This window comes from Sabethes cyaneus, chromosome 3 (assembly GCF_943734655.1).
Source record: "Sabethes cyaneus chromosome 3, idSabCyanKW18_F2, whole genome shotgun sequence".
NCBI lineage: Eukaryota > Metazoa > Arthropoda > Insecta > Diptera > Culicidae > Sabethes > Sabethes cyaneus.
The window spans coordinates 98399435-98420433 of NC_071355.1; the positions used below are offsets into that span (position 1 = coordinate 98399435).

The 20999-nt window shown below is 38.3% G+C and overlaps 4 protein-coding genes across 4 annotated transcripts; 2 read left to right on the top strand and 2 right to left on the bottom strand.

Annotated features, from left to right (window-relative positions):
• The first annotated feature begins 107 nt into the window (after positions 1 to 107).
• Positions 108 to 1463, top strand: LOC128741140 (uncharacterized). Its single transcript, XM_053836740.1, has one exon. It carries the CDS (start codon positions 108 to 110, stop codon positions 1461 to 1463), a length of 1356 nt encoding a protein of 451 aa, XP_053692715.1.
• A 1358-nt stretch (positions 1464 to 2821) lies between these two features.
• On the top strand, positions 2822 to 7783 carry LOC128741141 (protein tipE). Its single transcript, XM_053836741.1, has 4 exons — positions 2822 to 3044; positions 3115 to 3484; positions 3547 to 3783; positions 7735 to 7783. The coding sequence occupies exons 1-4, from the start codon at positions 2822 to 2824 to the stop codon at positions 7781 to 7783; spliced, it is 879 nt and encodes a 292-aa protein (XP_053692716.1).
• A 7403-nt stretch (positions 7784 to 15186) lies between these two features.
• Positions 15187 to 16258, bottom strand: LOC128739916 (cilia- and flagella-associated protein 298). Its single transcript, XM_053835418.1, has 4 exons — positions 16120 to 16258; positions 15670 to 16064; positions 15367 to 15611; positions 15187 to 15298 (listed from the first exon to the last, which is right to left on the bottom strand). The coding sequence occupies exons 1-4, from the start codon at positions 16256 to 16258 to the stop codon at positions 15187 to 15189; spliced, it is 891 nt and encodes a 296-aa protein (XP_053691393.1).
• A 1284-nt stretch (positions 16259 to 17542) lies between these two features.
• LOC128741794 (ero1-like protein) lies at positions 17543 to 20823 on the bottom strand. The gene is made up of 6 exons (XM_053837839.1): positions 20174 to 20823; positions 19378 to 19629; positions 18790 to 19061; positions 18149 to 18722; positions 17940 to 18091; positions 17543 to 17881 (listed from the first exon to the last, which is right to left on the bottom strand). Exons 1-6 carry the CDS (start codon positions 20348 to 20350, stop codon positions 17830 to 17832), a joined length of 1479 nt encoding a protein of 492 aa, XP_053693814.1. The 5' UTR covers positions 20351 to 20823; the 3' UTR covers positions 17543 to 17829.
• Between the last annotated feature and the right edge of the window lie 176 nt (positions 20824 to 20999).

Here is a 20999-nt window from a genome sequence, read left to right on the forward strand (position 1 = left end):
CCGTGATCCAAAACGTTTCTGAAACCCGATAATATCTTATATTGAAATATTTCATTAACAGATAACTTCTGCTCGTACAGAAATCAGGTGAAGCCTGCTCTCCAACGATGGGGAAAAAGAAACCGATCCCCGAAGAGGATTTAATCATTCCCCCGCAGGATACGCGTATCTGCGGAATGATATGTATCTGCCAGCTGACTTTTGTACTAAGTACGGTGGCGATCGTCTATCTCACGGTAGCCATCTATATGCCCTCATCGCGTGCATTTAAAAGTGGTATTGACGAAACGCCAGTCATGTGCACGACAACCAAGTCCGTCAACAAGGAAGCCTGCGAGTGGGGTTCTTGCGGTGAATGGTGTCTTAGCAAAACCTCTGGAGCATGTATACAAATCTACGTGCACCTGCGCACCAACGGAAGTAGCTTAACGTTCCAAAACTGTACGAATTCGGCAAATAAAACATGCTACGGGATAGATCAAGAGAACGCCAAAAAGGCCCGTTGCATAGCAGATGAATGTAAAAATCTAACGGGTACCTTCAACTGCTCGTTAGGGATGTGCATAAACATAACCGATGCATTTGAGTGCGTGTTCAAAAATACTGATGCACCGCTCAAATGTTCTGGGAGAAGAGGCAAGATTACATGTATAGACATAAACGGTCTTTTTTCATGCAATCGTGGAACATGCCGAAAGATAAAAACTCCATACAATTGTGACCGCCGTTGTGTGGACATTCCGACTCGGAATAAGAATATGATTTTATTGAGTGGAGATAAAGTTTATCTTTCGCAATGTTCAGTTGCGGTTGATACGGTCACGAATCAAGAGGTTTGGAACGAAAGTGACGGGAAAGTGATCATGTCCTCTTGCTACACTATCCAAAATACAACCAATGGTATTCAAGCGACCGATTGTGTCAATGGGTCGCTTCTAGAGAAGGAAGAACTGACAGATCTTACCAACTTCACCTATCTTAGTTATTTGCATTACGCTATTTCGACACCATTGAAAACGATAGCACCATTAGAACAAGATTTAACTATTTCAAATGAGTCCGGGCTAATGATTAATCTGGAGGGTTGCGTCAATACTCTCCAGGATGAATGTAAAGACTTTCTCAAAGAATATGGCAAAGATGGAACGGATCACAATGCTCGAGCCAGATTTCCTTGCTTCTATTCCAAAGCGAACACGGACAAAGTGGTGGCACGGTTTAGCTTGGACACCACGTACAAACAATTTGTTGTTGGATTCTTCGTACCGACTATCCTGTTTGCCGTTTCCTGTCTCACTCTGACGTTTTGTCAAAAGACGATCTTTATTGGGGACGATGCGAAGATGCGATTCGTTGGATGTGCTAATAAACAGCTGCTCGCGGCGACTGGGGGCGTCAAGAACAAAGCTAAAGCCAACTCTGGCGATGGCGGTGGAGGTGGCGACTCCGTTATGGCTCTCTGAGATCCATCACGTAAGGACTTTACTTTCCACTGACCTTTTTACGATAGATGCGGTGACTGATACATTTTTCCAACACAGCCCCTCCACCGTCATCGTTGTGCATCAACATCAAGGATTTTGTGCAAAATCATGGATTATCTTAATTCGTATCAACATTGTGGCGAAAAATCCTTGTTGTTTCAGGAGTTGTGGCTGTACATAATTGGAAAATTGGCTTGTCACCAGACTATCTGTAATTGCAGTGTTTTCTACTAATTGAAAATTTTCTCTATCTAACTTCCCAGGCATTCCTCTACTGCAAGAAGACAGTCCAGTTCATCAATCGGGTGTATTTTCGCTACACTAATCTGCGTCTACAGTTCAAATTCTTCTCCTTTCAAAAGAACGGATAAGTCGTGTTATCTACTTTTCTCCGTCTACTTTTTATTAAGTGTGCAACAGATTGTACTCGGTTATGTTGAGCCAGAAGAAGAACACAACCAATGTTAAGCTCCAATAGACAATAACACATTTAATCCCTACACTATTTTAAGTAACTGCACGAAACGTACTACTCCAACAACTAAAGGACTTGTGCGTGAATTAACGCATCCTGCAGAAAAAAAACCTTTACACTACTCCTCTCATAAATCCAAAGACCAATATGATAAGTTAATGTTACCCCGAACTACTGTACTCCCTGCAAACCTAGAGAAGCTCTCAAATTGTTTTAAAACCGAAGGAGAAAACTCTATTTTGATATCGATATTGTTAATGTTCGCTTTTGTGAAGCAATCCGCAATAACCTAAAGCTATTAAGGCCATTAATGAGTGTTAAACAACGTTTTGTACACTTTCACGCGATATGTAAAATATTTGTTGTTATCGACAAGTGTTTTTGTTGAATTAGACTCAGTTTAAAGTTTTATTAGCCACAAGAAAAGTTGAAAATTTACACCAAAAACTGATAAACACGAGAACTCAGCCAGACACGGACCGTACGAGAAAGAAAAGACCGCGGTTTGCAACTCAAACGAATCACAATCGAACGGAACATCCGAAACTTAAGCCGTGTTCTGACGCTAGTAGAAAACTGATTACAAGCAGCAGAATGTATGAACAGAGGAATGCGTGAATTATCGAATCTGAACAATTTAACAATGCTTAATACATCTTAAATAGCAAGTAGCCATAGATATAGCAGCAGAGAAAAACGATTTTAGCAGACAATTTAGATAAATGGCCATTTAGAAGCAAACACAATTATCTGAAACATATGTAACGACGTTTCTGAATCGCAGATTAACGATAGAAAATAGAAGAAGAAGAAAAACACAAAACTCTTTACGCTAACAACAATCATACAAATCGATACAAACATGAAATCAACCAACGACCTTCGTTCATCGCTGTCGACCCTGTCGGCAGCTGCCAGTCTGACCACAATGAGTAAGCCCAGTTCGAACAACAGCAAAGTAAGTCTCGCACACAGTCGAACACCCAGCGTGGCAGAATCCAGCAAGGAACCAAAACCACCTACGCGGGAGGAAATGATTGCGGAACTACTGGAAAAGGCTAAATTTTACACCTCCTTGTGCTTGGGTAAGTCGCTCAAATAACGTAGATGAATTTTTTTCCCACGAAAAATAAGCAAATATAATCAACTATTCAGGAACTACGGCGATTCTGTCGGTATTCGCGTTTCTTTTTTTAATACCATTTGTGGTGGATCCTGCCATTTCCACCATTGTAGCAGACTACGATCCCGTGCCAGTTACCTGCGTAGTAACAGACCATGTATATGCCGAGGGAATGCGAAATTGCACGTGGAGTTCCTGTCGGGAAGGTTGTACAACAGCCGCCATTAGATGCCACCAGCTGCTAGTCAACTACACCAAGATTGCATATCATGCATTACAGAAGGAGCCACGGGATCTTGATGCTATTGAATGGGATGTAATGGATACCAAATTTCTGGTTAACACAGAAGGTTGTGGTTATCCTCCACGAGTAAATTGTACTGAATTTGCAAAAAAATATGGGTAAGTAAAGACGAAACATTCTCAGTGGCGGAAAAGTTCAGCTGCATTGATCTGTTTTACAGATACGCCCACGTAGGAGAGCCTTTTCCCTGTTACTACAGTCGTGCCTATCCTGAAATGGTAGTGGCTCGCTACTCGTGGGATGACAATCTTAAGCATCTCATCCTTTCGTTGATCATACCAAATGTGCTCTTTGCCGTATCGATAGGAGTGCTTAGCTATTGGTATTGTCCCTGCTGCGATAAAGCTTGCCACAAATCTCCACGCGTCTACGCAGAAAAGTACCCTACCAAGGAAAAGTGAGTATGGCATGATCTAGATTAACCTTACAATGCTTCTCTCTTTCTTTCGAAGGTAGTAACCATTTTGACCTCAGCCCAAACTACAATCGGTTATATAAAAGAAACCACTCTTTGATCATATTTAATGTGATCAAAGCTAATCACGTCACCAGCAATTTAGTCCAATTCTGTGTGTGCCTCTATGAACTCTTTCGCTACATATCCATGATCTAAATTTTGAATTTCCTGATCGAATTTCCCATCTGATGCGCAAATAGACGTGCTCTCTAATCCTCGACGTGTGTACGCTAAACAAGTATTTCACTATTTTGTATTATAAATTTCACAAAGTTTTATCCTTTACTAACAACTTCATACTTTTTTAGCTTGTATGTTCATGTGTCTCATGGCCTAAAACGCTTGTATTCACTCTGCCTTTCGATCTAACGCAAACATTCACGCTCATTTTCTATATACTTACTCCAATATGTCTTCAGCTGTGCCCTTTCGTGCACGTATTCATATTTTTCATGTCTAATAATTTGCGATTAAAAATACAAAAAGAAGTTCTCTTATCTCGCAAAGGAGCAGCAACACAGAAGGGGAAGTTATCAAAGCTCCGCCTCCTAGACTGGGAGGACTCTTTTGTTTCCGAGTCCCAGGGTGTTGTGATTATGAAGGAGATTTCGAATGTTTGGTTTGACGTGACAAAACGTACCTTCTACGGAATTTTATTCACTCGAAAACATGAACTGCTACATTCGGCTGTGATCTGGACGGTTATACTGGTGGGCTGCGAGGCCAGAAAATCTTGTTTCGTGGTTCATCTTCGACGAGGCCGGGTGCGGCGTGGCGCCCTGAGGGCGACTGTGGTGATTGGGTACGGTTGGCTGCAGCCTGATCTCTACAACAGGTCATCGTCCGGATGTCGTACGATGAGATCGTGCACAGACTGACCGAGCTTAGCTTCATTCATTCCTAAGCAGCCGGGGATGGAACGTGCTGTATCGAGAATTCTGGATTCCCTACCCCCTTGATTCTGGCCTACTCGTCGCCAGTTCCTTGAGCGCATCGACACCCGCTAGTCAGCGAGGAGGAGGGGGGGACTTCAGGAGAACAAAATTCCGCGCACTGTCATCCGACATCGCATTGTTATTGGCGGTAACCAAAGATCCCATCAACTATTTCAAGTTCATTACTGTCAACAGTCACTGTCCGAGGAAGGCGACTTCTTAACCTGGAGTAGATTGCACCACCTTCGCAAAGTACTTAGTGATAACGTCGTCCGCGAAGCCTAAGAGTTACCTACTTTTGCAAAAATTCGTGCCTCTTGTTTTAATACCCGCCCCTGGGTTCACACTCTTAACGGGAATGTTAAACCACATAGAGAATAGTCACTCCTCTTGCCGCAACTCTTAATGCGATTCCAAAGTATTCAAGAGCACTTCACTTGCTCCAGGGCAGTTTTGATCAACGGCGTAAGTTTATACGGAAAACCATTCCCAGGCATTATCTGCCATAGCTTACTTACTTTACTTTAGTGGCAACGGTCCGTTACCGATCCTGCGCCGAACGAATCATGGTCCTCTAGTACCATCGGTCCTGGGCTGCCGTTCTCCAATCGCCACGAGCACCAGCTGAACGTGCATCGTCTTCGACAGCACACACCCACCGGGTGCGGAGTCTGCCTCGGAGTTTACGGCCTCTTCCTGGTTCTCTGCTAAAAATAGTTTTGGCTACTCTTTCGTCGGGCATTCTGGTCACGTGTCCAGCCCACCGCAGCCTGCCACATTGCACTACCCTCACTATATCAGCATATTTGTATACTTGGTACAGCTCATGATTCATGCGTCTGCGCCACACTCCATTTTCCATTTTGACGCCAAGTATAGATCGCAGAATTTTACGCTCAAAAACCCCAAGCTGTCGCCGATCAGCTTTCCTTAGCGTCCATGATTCGTGTCCATAAAGAGCCACCGGAAGGATTAGTGTTCTGTAGAGAGCCAGTTTTGTGCTAATTTGCAAACTACGGGACTTCAGCTGGCTACGTAATCCATAGAAAGCCCGGTTCGCAGCTGCAACTCGTCGTTTTACTTCGCGGCTTACATCGTTGTCACATGTCACGAGTGTACCAAGGTATATACATTCCTCCACTACTTCATAAAGTTCCCCATCTAACTCCACCTCGACACCAACACCACTTGGACTCCCACGTTCCCTACCAGCAACCATGTACTTCGTTTTGGCGGTATTAATGGTAAGTCCCAATCTCGCCGCTTCCCTTTTAAATGGCTTGAAGACCTCTTCCATTGCTCTACGGTTGATTCCGATGATATCGACGTCATCCGCAAAACCAAGAAGCATGTGAGATTTCGTGATGATAGTTCCATTCCTTTCCACGTTTGCCCTTCGTAATGCACCTTCCAAGGAAATGCTGAATAGCAGGTTAGAGAGTTGAGAAAAAGTCACCCCACCATCAATAAGAACTTGGTCGATATGGTGCGATGCTCGTTGGTTAAGAGATCTCCAGGTGGGCTGGTGGACTTTATGGGGGAATGGTTGGAAGAAAGTGCTTTTGATCACCAGATCTCGGGAGGCTGCGAAGTTGATACACCACTGGCCGTTATTATTCTTGGCGATATGCAGGCTACAGTGCCCTATCCCTCATCGAATGTCTTCCAGTCCATCATGCAAATCCGCATTTTGCCCAATACTGCTAGATCCATTCATTCTGGTAATGAATGGATCTAGCAGTATTGGGCAAAATGCGCTCTTATACCGGGTTGTGATAAAATTCGGCGTCGGCTACCACGAATATTCCACATCTTTTTACGTTAACGACAGATCTTCTGCAGTGTCATGATGCCGAACTATCGGATTTCTAGCTGCTCGAGAAGCACTCTATCGTGACAACCTCAATGGTTTGCAATTCTAGATGTCAATCGTTAATTTCATATGCTTATTTCGATGCTTCGGGTAATACTAAGTGTTCCAACTTCGCAGTATTTCTTCGATTATTTGTAGTAACTACCAAGTCTTGTGATGGGACTGCCATCTTGGCTTTAGTGCTAAGACGCCTGCTGTGGGTCAAACACTGTCGTGAGCTGCTGTCACAAGGTGTCAACGGTACACCAGACGTAGCCATGCCGTGGCATTGATATTCTCATGCGCTTATATTTAAAAGTGCTAATTTCGAAATTTCGAGTACAATTCTCATGTCGTTACGTATAACTAAAATACCATAATACCATAAATATACCATAAAACGACTAATGACATCTTTATTACGAAAAATTCAAGATCTCAATCACTAACACATTACACAATAATCAAGAATCCTGATACAATTACGTTTAAAATTCTAGAATACACACACAAATGTTAGAACCTAAATCATTCAATGTATCCTTCTGTGTACTCAAAAATTATCCATCAAAACTACAATACTTACATTTCGGATATACAGAAATTTCATTGTAGTATCACATAGTGTCAAAATTAGTACCGCCACTATTTACTATTGATCACCAGATAGGTGCCATGTAAAGCATAAGTATAAATAAATTACCGAATCGTTAGGACATATCTAACGACATCTCTTTAAGAAGTCTGGGAACTCAGCCCCTAGCCTATACAATTCAAAACGGAAGCTGAATTTCCAATACTGTATGCGTGCATCCTTATATTGTTGTATAACTAGTATTAGGGTGATTCACCTAATTTGGACAGTGCGTTATGCGTGCTTTATTTTGGACACTTCCATTTAATTTTGCAGTAAACGTATAAAATAGAGTGCGCGTATCGCACTGTGCAAAATAGATGGATTACCCTAGTTCCACCATCATTCAGTAGACAGTTGTGCCTATCGCTTCCCAGACTTCTTGATGAAATGGTTTTGTTATATCGCAATTTTCCCTATCTTGAAAAAGAGTATCATTTTTCGCTTTTTTCTCTCATATATTTTTATAGCAAACTTCTCTGCCGTAGTGACGACGAGGAAGACGAATTAGACTACTGAAAGTTTATTTTCGATTTACCATCACGTAGCAGCTGATTTTACTTCATTCGGAACAATACACATTCTGCACACACCCACACCCTACACAATTTTTGTTAACTCACGTACACTCTAGAAATCGGAAGTTAAGTCAAAATCCACGCCAGCCTCAAACAAGAACCGTTACAAAATTAAATCGATTCATAGAGAATCTGGAGCAGCGAGCATTTGCAACACTTACAGTAATATATCTATCGGCATCTCTAAGCGTTTCTTTTCAATTAGCTTAATGGCTGCATGGGTTATTCAACTCATTTGTTTTATCAGCCTGTTTATTTAATAATCCTTAATGAAACCGCTTCAATATTTTCAAAGCTTAATGAACGCAAAGGTGCTTGTGTCTTATAGCATGTATTGAAATTTTCTTATCAACTCGCACTAGCACATTTTCTACCGTATTTCGAAAATAAAACTGCAACAGTTCGATAGAGAGAAAAAAACAGTAGTATTAAAGATATAAAATTTAATCAATAAAATGTTTGCTAAACTTCTACCGACTTGAAAAGTACAGGTAAAGTTAAGTAAACACTTTCATTTTAATCATATCGCATTTTTAGTAATATGCCTGTAAAATATAACGTTTCTTTAAACGCTAAAAATGCGTCTTGTAAATATTGTATAGAACAGTATATTTAATATAAAAATAAATTGTACATGAGAATGTAAATACAGCCAAACTGTTCGATCGCGATAGCATTAAAATAGATTCCAAATTTTCAATATTAAAGTATTGAAATTATTGGTTACATCCAATATTTACACGAACATTTTAAGTTACAATTTAATTTCTTTTTTCTTGAATATCGTATTACATATGTTGTAAAAAATATACTTTGTTTCCCCTTTTAAAATTATTTTCAAAATACTGTTTTAATGATCTATATGTTATCGTTTTCTACTCAAATGATTCTTCTCTTTCCATTTTGATTATTATCTCTCGATAATTACAACATCAACACAATCAATAAAAACACTATGTCCACTTGTTCACAATGACGTACTTGGTTGGCACGCTACTCTAGTAAAGAATCATGGAACATTGAGCTTTCTCAAGAGTACATAAGCAAGATATGAGATAAAGAGACACCCCGGAAACCGTCATCACCGTTAAGATCGGCAACTGAATAGACCACATCAACGAACAAGCAGCCTTTAGCTTTCGGTAGTACAACAACCTGGGAAAACACCAACCCGAATACTGACGCTGCCCACAGAGAAACGTCGATTTTTAAACGAAGAGAGAGAGGAGCGGTTTTCCCATTAACTAAACTTGGCACCAAAAACAATTGTTTCGTGTTTTATTTTAGTTACAATCTCAGATTTCATACCTACTATAAGGAATTAACATAGTCAAAGGTTTAAACTGAATCAAATTCCATATTTTATCATGAAACAGTACTTGTCAGCGAAACAAATACCGAGCGAATAGTTGAGGGCATTTAATAATTATTTTTCCCAATTCGATAGTTTGTAGTTAAAAGAGAAATAAATTATTACTGTTTCGATAGTAACATTCTACTATACAAGAAACGCTTGAAACGCAAAAAAAATGTCACGCTTTAACTTTGAAGTTTAGTCTTTGTCGGTTAATGCTGATACGATAACTACAATAGTAATTTGCACAGAGAATAGATTTGTAATTTTTGAAAACTCAGAGATCTTTATGACAAAATAAATAACGCTTTGAAATACTACAAAATGGGGTTTAATCTTGAATTGCCGAACAGTCGCAACAGAACGATTCGCAAAAGTGAAAGACACATACATTGTCATCAAGTTTACAAACATGAAACTATCCGTTTGCATCCTATCATACCAATTCTAATGGTTATTCAAAGTTTTTTGTTACGCCGAAAATGTTAATAATTTAATTTACTTTATTTATTTTGCCCAATAGTGTAAAGGTAAACTTTTTAAATTCACCACCTCCGAACGAGCTTCGTATATTATACGATCAAACAAAGTACAAACAAATACATCACTTATTAGTGTCAGTTATCAATTTTACAAAAGGAAACTAGATTATATGCCAATATTACAAATAATTGCGCAAATGGTAGTAAAATGTTCGAACACGTTCGAAACAAAAGGTAAAATTTTGGTCTTCCCAAGCCAGGTTTTGTGTTTGATCCACCAATATTTATGTTGCTCCTGCGTTCCTAAAACTAAAACAAAGTAAAAGCATAAACATCCACTGCACCATGTTCAGTTTCTGTTAAGTTATACAAATGTCTAATTCATATTCCATGTAAATTCTTTTTTTTAGAAATGGAATTCGAAAATTCAGCAACTATCTGCAGATAAACAGTTCCATGCCACTTCAGAAACTCAAAGACGGTGGAGACGTCTTATGTTGTAAAGCACGATTTTTTTATTATTCTTTACGTCCCACAGTGGCGCCAGTCAGAACAAAACTGAGACAAAACTAATAAAATTGTTAAAGTAGTATGGAATTTACATATTTTGCATATAACTGTGAACCAAATTGACTACTATAACTTAAAGTTTGAAAATATTTAAAAAAAATCAATAATTAGGGTGTCTCTAAAATAATTTTCTAAGAAAAGTTTTATAACTACTTGAACTATTATTTTTATTTTGTGTCTTTTTTGCATTGGGCTAATTAGGAGAAGTAGTAATGACCTTGTAACACTCAGCAATCCATAACGTTGAGCCACATTTGAAAATAAATTTTTGAATTTTAAAAATAGCACTTTCTCCAGCCAATAACCATGTTTATTCACTAAAATTTGAATATCAAAGTGTCACTTCTGCTCTGCTGACCTGGTACTAACCTTTAGCTGCTAAATGCTCAAAGATTGTCTTTAAAAATATCTATAATAGTATTGCTAGAAGTAATTACAAAGCGGAATTGCCTAAAACACATGGTTCTAAAAAATTCAATATTTTTAGTCTTTGCGCAAATCTGCGCAAAATGCGGATATGATTTTTGGAAAGTAGACTAAATTCTACATAAAATATGAAAAAATGACGGTTACCTTCCGTTCCCAAAAAAAGATGCTCAACTTTGAAAATGCGAAATCACATGTGTGTTATTATTTTGAGATTTGAAACAAATATATTTTAGAGTGTACTTGATTTTCGTCAATTTGCAAAATAAGGTTCTAATCTATAACCATTTCAATACCAAATCACGTTTCCTTTGTATGCAAATACCTAACAGGATACGATTAAAAACATTTTTTCGAAACTTCCGTTGAAGGAAAAATATGGGAAGTTTTCCCACAAACTTCAGATTCAAAAAATTCTCCAAAAAGCTGTATCATTCCCAGCGCTCTGAAATTTTGGAATATAGTTATTTAGTCTATCTACTTTCATAGAAAAATAATAATTCATGGAAAACTTCAACTCCATTTTGAGTGTTTTGTCCCAGTATTTTCATTCGATTTTTATGCAATTAGCCTTAAAAAACCACAACAGATTGGCCTTTAATGAAAAAATAAGTTAATAAATTTTAGTTCCATTTTCCCGGAGATATTCTAGATCGCAATGGGATTTTTTTTGACGTCATAATTAGCATGAGAATTAAAACTCTGAAATCTGCTTAACAGAGTGCGCAAAAGTTATCCATTTCAATTGTGGTCGATACGAATGAATCTTACACTATCCTGTATTCAAACAGGTCAATTTTGAGTTCCGGTAGAACCGACCACGGATATTCCGGAATGTCCAGCTCGGCTCAAAATGCATCCTAAGGTCCACCCAAGAACTCGCGTTGAAAAATCCTTTGATTTGATACCCCTTTTGCCAGATTACTGAAGAGAATTCAAAATGATCAATTTTCAGTTTCGGTAGAACCGACCATGGATATTCCGGAATGCCCAGATCGGGTCAAAATACATTCAAAAGTCCCGCAAGAACTCGCCTTGAAAAATCCTTTGATTTGATACCCCTTTTGCCATATTACTGAAGAGAATTCAAAACGGCCAATTTTCAGTTCCGGTACAACCGATACCGGATGTTCCGGAGTGTGGGACATGAACTTGTGCTCTACACTCTACAGGATAGTCTAAGATTCATTCTGACTGCCCACAAATGAAATGGATAACTTTTGCGCACTCTGTTAAGCAGATTTCAGAGTTTTATTTCTCATGCTAATTATGACGTCAAAAAAAATCCCACTGCGATCTGGAATATCTCCGGGAAAATGTAACCAAAATTGATTAACTTATTTTTTCATTAAAGGTCAATCTATTGTGGTTCTTTTAAGGCTAATTGCATAAAAATCGAATGAAAATAAGTGGAGATAGAGCTAAAAGTGTAACTGCAAGTACCATCATTCGTGATGTCGGGGACGTAAAGGTTATAGTCATACTTTAACAGCTTAAGTAATTCGTGACTTCTGCGGGATTGGGATTTGAGCTCGGGTCCTCGGCGTGAGAGGCGTGAATGCTAACCACTACGCCGGGATTGACCCCTTAAACGATTTCTATAAATGGTTTAACTAACAAAACTGCCACCGGTTTTAACATGAAATAAACATGAAAAATAAATAACCTTTTCTTTTTTTAGATATCCGGTGAAAATGGAGTAGGGTACAGTCAACTTTCGTTCGTTGGGCTATCTTTAAGTGGGCTACGTTTTAATCTGGCTCCCGTTAATAGGGCTATAGCCCATCTGAAACGAAGTAATACGTCATTTCTGACAGTGTATTTTTTCTTGAATGTGGGGCTCTTGAATAAACTGTTTCAAATGCAGAAAATAATTTATATGGAAAATATTAAAATTAATTAAATGGAATACAGTTGTATCATATCGTTACCTGACCATTTTTAAGCTTGACCCTCCCGTTTTTAGCATCACGGCGAAACAGTTAAAAATGTCAATATATGTTAAAATTGTCGTATGAAATTCTACTTTTCATTTTTTAAACAATCTAGAAATAAATTTCAACAACGAAAAGATTAAGTTTCGCTTCGATTCCGTGTTTAATAAGCGTATATATTTTTATAAATCTTTCTGCGACGATTTCGACAAAAACAATCCATGTATCCCTCGCTTTCGACATCTCACCCCAATTAACGAAAGTCTTTAACTAAGTGGGCTAAGAGCTTAGTGCAATTAGCGAAAGTTGACTATAGATGAGTTTTGAATTGGCTTTTGAATACATGTGACATTTTTCACAATTTTCAATTTTTCTGGAAAGGGTAGAAAGAAAACAAAATCATCAAAATTTGCAATTTAATGCAACCTTACATTGTACATACTGCCTACTAGGATAATTATTTATTTTAAAAGTGCTACCATATTGGCGTTACAGCGCGCGAGGACCTATGCAGATTAAGCAGCGAGGTCTTTTTTGTATGCCAGAACAGCACTGGCTTAAAACGCCACTGACATTGACATAAAGATCGTCTTTTGAAGCAGACCATGATTGCTTTAGACAGTTTACAGGCGGCTCAAACCCATTGATGAAGTTTAGCTAGATAGTTGTAATCCTGTACCTCAATTCGGTAACACATGGCTAGTAAAATCAATGACTTTTTAGGAGTTGGGTTCTATACTCGGAATGGAGTGAGAAGGAAGTCCGAAGAAGCTATGCCTAGATAAAGCAAGAAACCCGCAATTGCAAAGCAGATGCGCTGAACTTTCAAGTTCAGAGTTACAAAAGTGGCAGGTGTCGGTATCATCCAATATAGATTAAATGATAATGAGTGGAGCTGTGTCCAGTTAGAAGTCCCCTGAAGTGCCCGGCTCCTAGCTTTACTGCGTCAAACTTTCCTTTGATATCCTGCGATATCTTGTGAAGGAACGCGTCGGCTACCAGTGACCAAAGCAGGGGACAGAGAACTCCTTGTGGACTTCTTTTCATCGCTAAAATATTGACCGGCATCTCTCCCAATGTTCAAAAGCATTGCTTGAATCTAGCTCATTATAGTGTGGTCAATTTAATTTTGAAAGAGAGCCACAAAGAGCTGTGATAATTAAAGCGAAGAGCGTGTTATCGAAAGCTTCATAAATATCAAAGAAAACATGTTGATGTTGACTTATTGCTCTGAAAGACTTATGCATAATTTTCTCTTTCTTATCTGCCTTTGGTATGCCTTTATCTGCGTACTTTCCGACAATTCGGAATATGTCCCAAAGTCAAACCGGCACGAAAAATGGTAATGAGCTCGAAAATTATAACGCTGTTTATTCTCTGTAAGAAAATGGGTAGAATACCATTCGGATCTGGAAATTTCATTGGTTCAAAAGAGCCAAGTGCCCATTTGAACGAAGGCTCCGTAAAAATTCGGCGTACAAGCAGAGTAGAGTCGTTTGGCATATTATCTAACAACACTTTCTACAACAGCGAGGCCTAATTTCATCCAATTATGCTTAACACTCTGCACTTTGCATTTAAATAAAATGGGAAAGGATACAATGGAAATCATGCAAATTTTTCTAAACAGCCACTTATGTTGTATACAGCCAGGGATTGTCCACTAGTATTTTCAACATTTTTCTCTAGTCATCACCAAACGTGAGGCTCCGTGCGATCGCACGAGTTTGCCGGCCTGAACGCCGGCTCTGGTCCTCCACAACTAACCCAGTCTAGAGTTGTGGCTAGTAAAACTTACTACTTAGTATAGGATTTATTTTATTTTCTTCCTTCCTCCTTCCTATTCCTTTATTTTCTTTGAATTCGCGGAAAAATACCAAGAGTGTCGTAATCCTTCGTCCAAAAAGCAAAGAGAAATGGCTTGAGCAGTTTTAACACATATGATCGTAACGTGAAGCAAAATCTTGAGGCAAAGAAACACTCAAGGAAGCTCTACGAAAATTCGTTGACTGCAAAATAGAAAAGAGGTTGAGGTTGAGGTTTCCGAAAAAGTTCCTCATTTGGCAAGCGATCTACAGCTACGGACTGAAAAGAGACGCATCCGTAACTCCTGAAAATTTAACAAAATAAAAACCTTTTTTAGCAGAGATTGCTGCTTCACTGGAGCAGCATGAAGTTGATAGCTTTTCCTGACTCTATTGGCCAGCTATCACTTATCAAATCGATCAAACGGTGGTTCGACGACAATGGCACCAATGTGGTTTCCAAAGAGTCCGGCAAATACGGGAGAATATGTACTAGTCGCTTGCGAAAATGCGAAAGAGGAAGCTGTGGAAGAAGGATAGAACTCCTAGCGACGAAACGTGGGAAAACAGCTGGTATAAACGATTATGGGCCGTGTTGTGGAAACTTTGGAGCAACGAACTATGGTAAGAAGTAAAACGTGAAACAGTGGTCTTACAATACAAGGTTGAACCCTATGAATGTTACCCGATATATTGAATAAAAAATAAAGCGCAAGATTTTTCTGTTTGAAGTTTTTTCGTGATCAACCCTTGCCCACAGTTCTTTTAAAATATCACGAGTCATCACGATTAATCGAGATTATGTGACATTTCAACCAACAAGTTCCATATTTTCTCCAAATAGGATAGACGGACGAGTAGAACAGTGACTTCGAATCATATTGTCTTGAAATGCACAAACAAATTGCTAAAATTGTGCAGTTGATTGCAAACCGATGAAAATAAATACTCACGGTCTTTTGTTACTCACCTTAAGCTCTTCCTGGCGACGATAAGCTTGTAGCATGAGCTGTTTCCGCGCTTCTTCGCTAACAACGGGCTCACGGCCTGGAGCTCCCTCTTCAATTTTCGCCAACTTGATAATAATTTTTGTTTTCTCGTTGGTGCCAACAATATCACCGAGCTTGCGATCAGTTAACATAAGTTTGCCCGCAAACCAGAGTTGGGCTTTTGCCGGTTCTATGACTTCTAGAGATGCCTAATGGAAATGCAAAGATTTGAGGAACCATTCACCTTAAAGTTTGATTATATGTTACCTGTGTTCCAGTCAAATCTTCTATGTTTGCAAATTCCATTCGAATGGGATCATGCGGTGGCAGTTCCATTGGATAAACAATCATTACGGCACCCCGCAGTAAATCCAGTGCGTCTTGAATATTTCTATGTTGCAATGTTTTTCCCTCCAATACAAGTTTATTTGATACAGCAAGCCTGGCCTCATTCACAGTTTTTAACAAAATCTCCTGCATTTTGGATTGAGGACTGCGACCATTCCTGCGGCCTACAGGGTCTGGGCTGTTAGACCATCCTCCAGATGGTACGCACTTCTCTCCCCAATCATCGACCAATTGCAACTCTTTTACCTGTTCTTCTGTTAGTCCAAGCATTTCCGGTGGTAACATGGTACCATGTTTTGACAATTCTTCGATTTCTAGAACAGCAAAATTGGTTGTTTTTGATCGGTAAAAAAGTCAACATTTTCTTACCGGAACATACGCGGCTAACTTTCAATTGACCATTATAGATCGTTACTATTTCCCGTGAAATCTCTTCAACAGAGGTATTTACGCTACCTTCATATAAAAATTGACTTACGTCTCCTCGCTTCACGTGTAGTAAAACCATTTTTCAAGCAAATTTTACCCAAATTTAAAACTTTAAAATTCTGCGACGAATACCTATGTAATAAAAAACAATATTCTGCCACGCTAATCAACACCAAAATAAACAATCAATGGCAATTACCAAGGCAACCGAATTCTTTGTCGGGCGATCTTGTTGTTAGCTCGTATCCTATCGCAACCTGCATATCGCTTCACAGTCCTATGTACAGCAAGAAGGTGGCATAAATATGCACGGGGTAACGCTACCCTTTAAAACTACATGTATTAGCTAATATTGTGATATTTAGTTAGTTTTACGGTAATACCTGAATGAGTCAATATACAATCAAAATTGATACGATTTTGAATACGATTTGAAAATTTGAGTTTTTCCACAAATTTCCGAACGTCTGTCAGACGGGAAACCTTTTTTAGAATATTTATAAATTAATTTTGAACGTTTTAGTAGAATTAATTTTAAATACGGTAGAATTCAATTCTGAATGTAGTAGGATTAGAAGGAATTTTCCAATTCCCGTTTAACCTCTTTTAAATTATCTAATTTCTTAAGATTGCACTCGTAGATACAAACATATTCAGTCCCAAATTAACATAGGGACATAGGCCCTCATGTAAACACAAACATGTTAATTGAGCCTGCTAGTGAATTTAGACTCAACCAACCCTGTACGTCTGTGCGTGAAAACCACAGACTACCAAACTGGTAGAGGAAGCTGTTGAGTTCGGTGCTCATTGCGAATGGCCCATGTAAAGGCCTCCTCCCGCTTAAGAATATGTTGGGCTCAAAATGGAATATGCAGTAGACTCTCGGAAAAGTTAATCGATTGGGGAAAGCGTCGATTAACTTTTCCGAAAAAAAAAATTTTAAATTCAATTTGAGTTTGCGCTTTTTCAGTATGTTATCGCAAATCCTAACTATGAAGAAGTAACTATGTGCCCGTATTGGACTATTGCTACAACTGTCCGGTATTTAATTTAATCCCAGTTTATGATGAAATTCTTTATGAAGCTGTGAAAAGGCGACAATAAACCGAAAAATGAGAAAGAAAGATAGAAGGAAATCACACGTGTGTGAATGAACGCTTTGAACAATCAATAAATTCAAACTCTCAGAAAAGTTAAGGCAAAAATTAATTTTTTAGAGTGTTGAATGAGAGCTAATATTCGCTTAACTTTTCTGAACAATTAATTTTTCAGAGAGTTAACTTTTCCGAGAGTTCACTGTATAAGGAAAATTCGAATATTAATTTTAGAACATTATGCTCATCAGTCTTACGAAAACAAAAATATATTTACAGAAAGATCAAATATAAGTCTTTTAAATTAAATTAAATAACCACATGCATACTTATTCACCACATTTTTTAAGTTGCAAGCACAAGTGTTGGGTACAGAAATGAGCAACAAATCACAATTTGCACTATACTCAGCAGCAAAGATATCCATAATGGTTTTTGTCGCCAGTTTAAAATGTCTATAGATGTTCCTTTGCTTGATTTACCACGTAAGCACCTGTATCACTGTTTTTTGTTTAATTGCCTCATTTAAAATCATCTCTATCACAAGCCGTGTTTATCGCATTCGTTGGCGGAATTCTTCCAGTTCATGAATACTAGTGGAGAGTCTAGAAAAAGACGAATTAATGAAAAATATGCAATCACTGTCGAATGAACGGATGCTACCTTCCAAAAGCATTAAATAACGCAACGATTTCTGCTCGTTTTAGTTTGAACTGCGAATTATCGGGTTTTAGTTTAGTTGTTATACTAGACTCGATTTGATCGTCAAATTTGCCTGAGAATAAAATTTTTAGAGCCGTTCCCATTCCTTGAGTCTGCAACAATTCCATTTTAGTTTATATTACGTTACTCACCATCGACCTGTAATTTACCTGTAACTTTCCCCACAGTCGACATTTATCGCAACCAACGCAGTCCATCACCTTCGATATATTCATAAATTTTTCACGAAATTCGTTTTTCAGCTTCACCGAAGATGTTCCTCCGCTGAACATAACCGATTCATTGAAATGTGTGGGAAAGCTTTCGATTACATTAAGCAGATCTTTGATTGCGACTCGGACTTCTTTATCTTCGCGATCTCTGCCAGTAAAATACTCCTCGCTTCTTAGATATGGAGCCGCTTTAGCTAGAGCTCGAAGTTCCACAAGATAAGCAAAGTATAAATTCCTTAACCAGTGTGGTCCTTCGTTATCGGTAGTTTGCGGACTAAATCGTCGCTCGAATTCCTCCATGTTGGGACCCCATATTCCTGTCGGCGAAACGAAACCCATTGAATTCTTTTCGGAAAGAAGGTAATGTGCCGAAAGATGAATATTGATGCTAGAATGCAGACCGGAGATCATTCGATAGAACACACGGTGTTCTAGACAAACTTCGCTCTGAAGCATATCTTTATACGGAATCATGGCAGAATAGGGATTAGTACGTCGGACTGAATGTGATCTGAAAATTATGATGTTAAATAGTTAGCTTAAATGCAGTACACATAAGCAAATTATCTTTATCTTACTGGAAACAATTCTCCAAATATATGCTGCTCCATATTCTTCTCGCTGATTCGCCTCTGTAACCAGTATAGCGTTCTGGATTGAGTAGCAAATCTACATATTCGGCATCTTGTTCGTGGTCATCCAATATACAGAAATTGTCCTGAGCCTGATCGTAATCCGCCCACTTTTTAAACTCTATGTGAGCTTTATCGCTGATACTTGTGTTGAGGAAGCCCAGCTCCACATCCAAATCCTCATCGCAGTTCGTCAATGTCTGCACCTCCTTTATATACTGTGAAGTACACACCAGAATTATTATATTTGATAACTGGAATGCCACTGAAGCTTGATATAAGCACTTTATGGAACACGTGAATGGTATTCTGATAATCCAATACAGTAATTGCTCAGTAAGGTTGCATTTATAATCGCTACATCTAGTTTTTTTTTCACATAAAATATTTATAATTATTTTTATTTAATATTTTACACAAAATATGGCAAAACACAGATTTGGTGGTAAAGTATGACTCATTAAAACATTTATAGTTCCAACAGCAAGACTAACATTATGAACAGTTACTTCTGCACACTATTTCTTTACTCACCTTGTGATACGATGATGTATCGCCTTTTAACCCCGGTGGGATATCTTTTTCTTCGCATGATTGTACGTGACAGAAGCGCATGGCGCATTTGCTGTCGTCTACCCAGAAAGGGCATTCCTTCGCCAGGTTTACTTTATAATAGCGGAAGAAATCTTTGACTAGAAGACTGCGTAACCGGGGATAAATCTTTACATTGTTGTAATAGTCTACAGTATCGACGTTACAGCTACAGTCGTCAATGGTTCCCTGCAACTATTGAAAACAATAGGAAATCTTAATTGCATTTTTCAATGTTCACATAATGAGCTAAAGAAATACAGTCATTTTTAAATCGTCTATGTAGGTATCTCTCAAAAATAAGGTACTAAAAATAATGTAATTTATATATATGCAAAAAAATAAAACAAAAGTAATTCAGTCTATAACAAAAACTTCCTGAGATACAGCTTTTACCAGTCTGTTGACTTTACAGAGACTATGAATACAAAACTTTCAAACAATGAACACCACCAATAGATGGATACATGATGTGGAAACATTGCATACATTGAAATACCCTCTAAAGCATAATCGCTGAAACTGCATAAAATAGGGAAGTTGTGCGTACGACGGTATAATAATTACTGCATATCATTTCGACAGAGCCCTTGATTGTCAACGTAGTCATGATCAAATACACAAGTGAAAAGCAAAAGTTGGTTTATAATACCTAAATACACTTTAGATTGGTCTAGTTTAGACGAATAAGAACACTTCCAGATTGCACAATCAGATTAAATCCAAGAAATATACATACCTGACAAAAGCAAAACCTCTCTTGAGCTTGACCTTCTCCGTCAGCATAAAAGTATCCACTGGAATAATTCACTGTTACTACTAGCACAATGCAAACTAGAAAGCACTGGAATTTTTGTGAATAACCGGAAAATCTTTTCCGGTTATTACAAGTCAACGTCACTGACATTGTAGTCATTCACTTCTTTAAGTAGCAATTTGAGAGAATGTTTTTATTTACACTAGATGATTAGCACTAGTCGAAGCGACTTTAGGTTGTAAACTTTATTACTACATTTCACTGGCGAAACTATCGCTGAGAAATCTTCTAATAATACTAGCTTTACACTAACAAATCACATGTTTTATAACTATTTAATCAGAAACACATTATCTATATGCCTACTTAAGGATTTCCACTAAAAAATCAACACGTCAACACTGTGCCTCAATTGCTTTGCCTTATCCTCTGCTGTGCTGTATGATGACGTTTATATTTACCATTTACGAGTACAGGTACACTGACGTTGGTGATACGCGAGAGTGGGCACGTTCCTCAGCAAATTGAATGGCAAACGAACATCGATATCGAATGGCATACTGAAATGAACACAGCGAATTGTGAAAATTTCGTCTGCCTTCACGACTTCAAATTCAAACCAAAATGACACTGCCCTGCCACTGCCACAGATAAACATAAACATTTTTTTCATGAATGATGAATCAGAAACTCCAGACAATAACAAAACAGTAAAACTGAGCTGCCAGCTATTATTCTACAAACAACTCTTTCAAGAAGTATTTATTAGACAGACAATCAGAATGCCACTTAAACGCACTGAACACCA

Coding starts and splice junctions, on each gene's coding strand:
- LOC128741794 (XM_053837839.1), bottom strand. CDS start 20,350: ATGACTACAATGTCAGTGACGTTGACTTGTAATAACCGGAAAAGATTT. Junction 19,630..20,173: donor AGAGGTTTTGCTTTTGTCAG/GTATGTATATTT, acceptor TGTTTTCAATAG/TTGCAGGGAACCATTGACGA. Junction 18,092..18,148: donor GACTGTGGGGAAAGTTACAG/GTAAATTACAGG, acceptor GAATTGTTGCAG/ACTCAAGGAATGGGAACGGC.
- LOC128741141 (XM_053836741.1), top strand. CDS start 2,822: ATGAAATCAACCAACGACCTTCGTTCATCGCTGTCGACCCTGTCGGCA. Junction 3,485..3,546: donor GAATTTGCAAAAAAATATGG/GTAAGTAAAGAC, acceptor TCTGTTTTACAG/ATACGCCCACGTAGGAGAGC. Junction 3,784..7,734: donor AAGTACCCTACCAAGGAAAA/GTGAGTATGGCA, acceptor ATATTTTTATAG/CAAACTTCTCTGCCGTAGTG.
- LOC128739916 (XM_053835418.1), bottom strand. CDS start 16,258: ATGGTTTTACTACACGTGAAGCGAGGAGACGTAAGTCAATTTTTATAT. Junction 16,065..16,119: donor AGTTAGCCGCGTATGTTCCG/GTAAGAAAATGT, acceptor TTGCTGTTCTAG/AAATCGAAGAATTGTCAAAA. Junction 15,612..15,669: donor AAGATTTGACTGGAACACAG/GTAACATATAAT, acceptor CATTTCCATTAG/GCATCTCTAGAAGTCATAGA.
- LOC128741140 (XM_053836740.1), top strand. CDS start 108: ATGGGGAAAAAGAAACCGATCCCCGAAGAGGATTTAATCATTCCCCCG.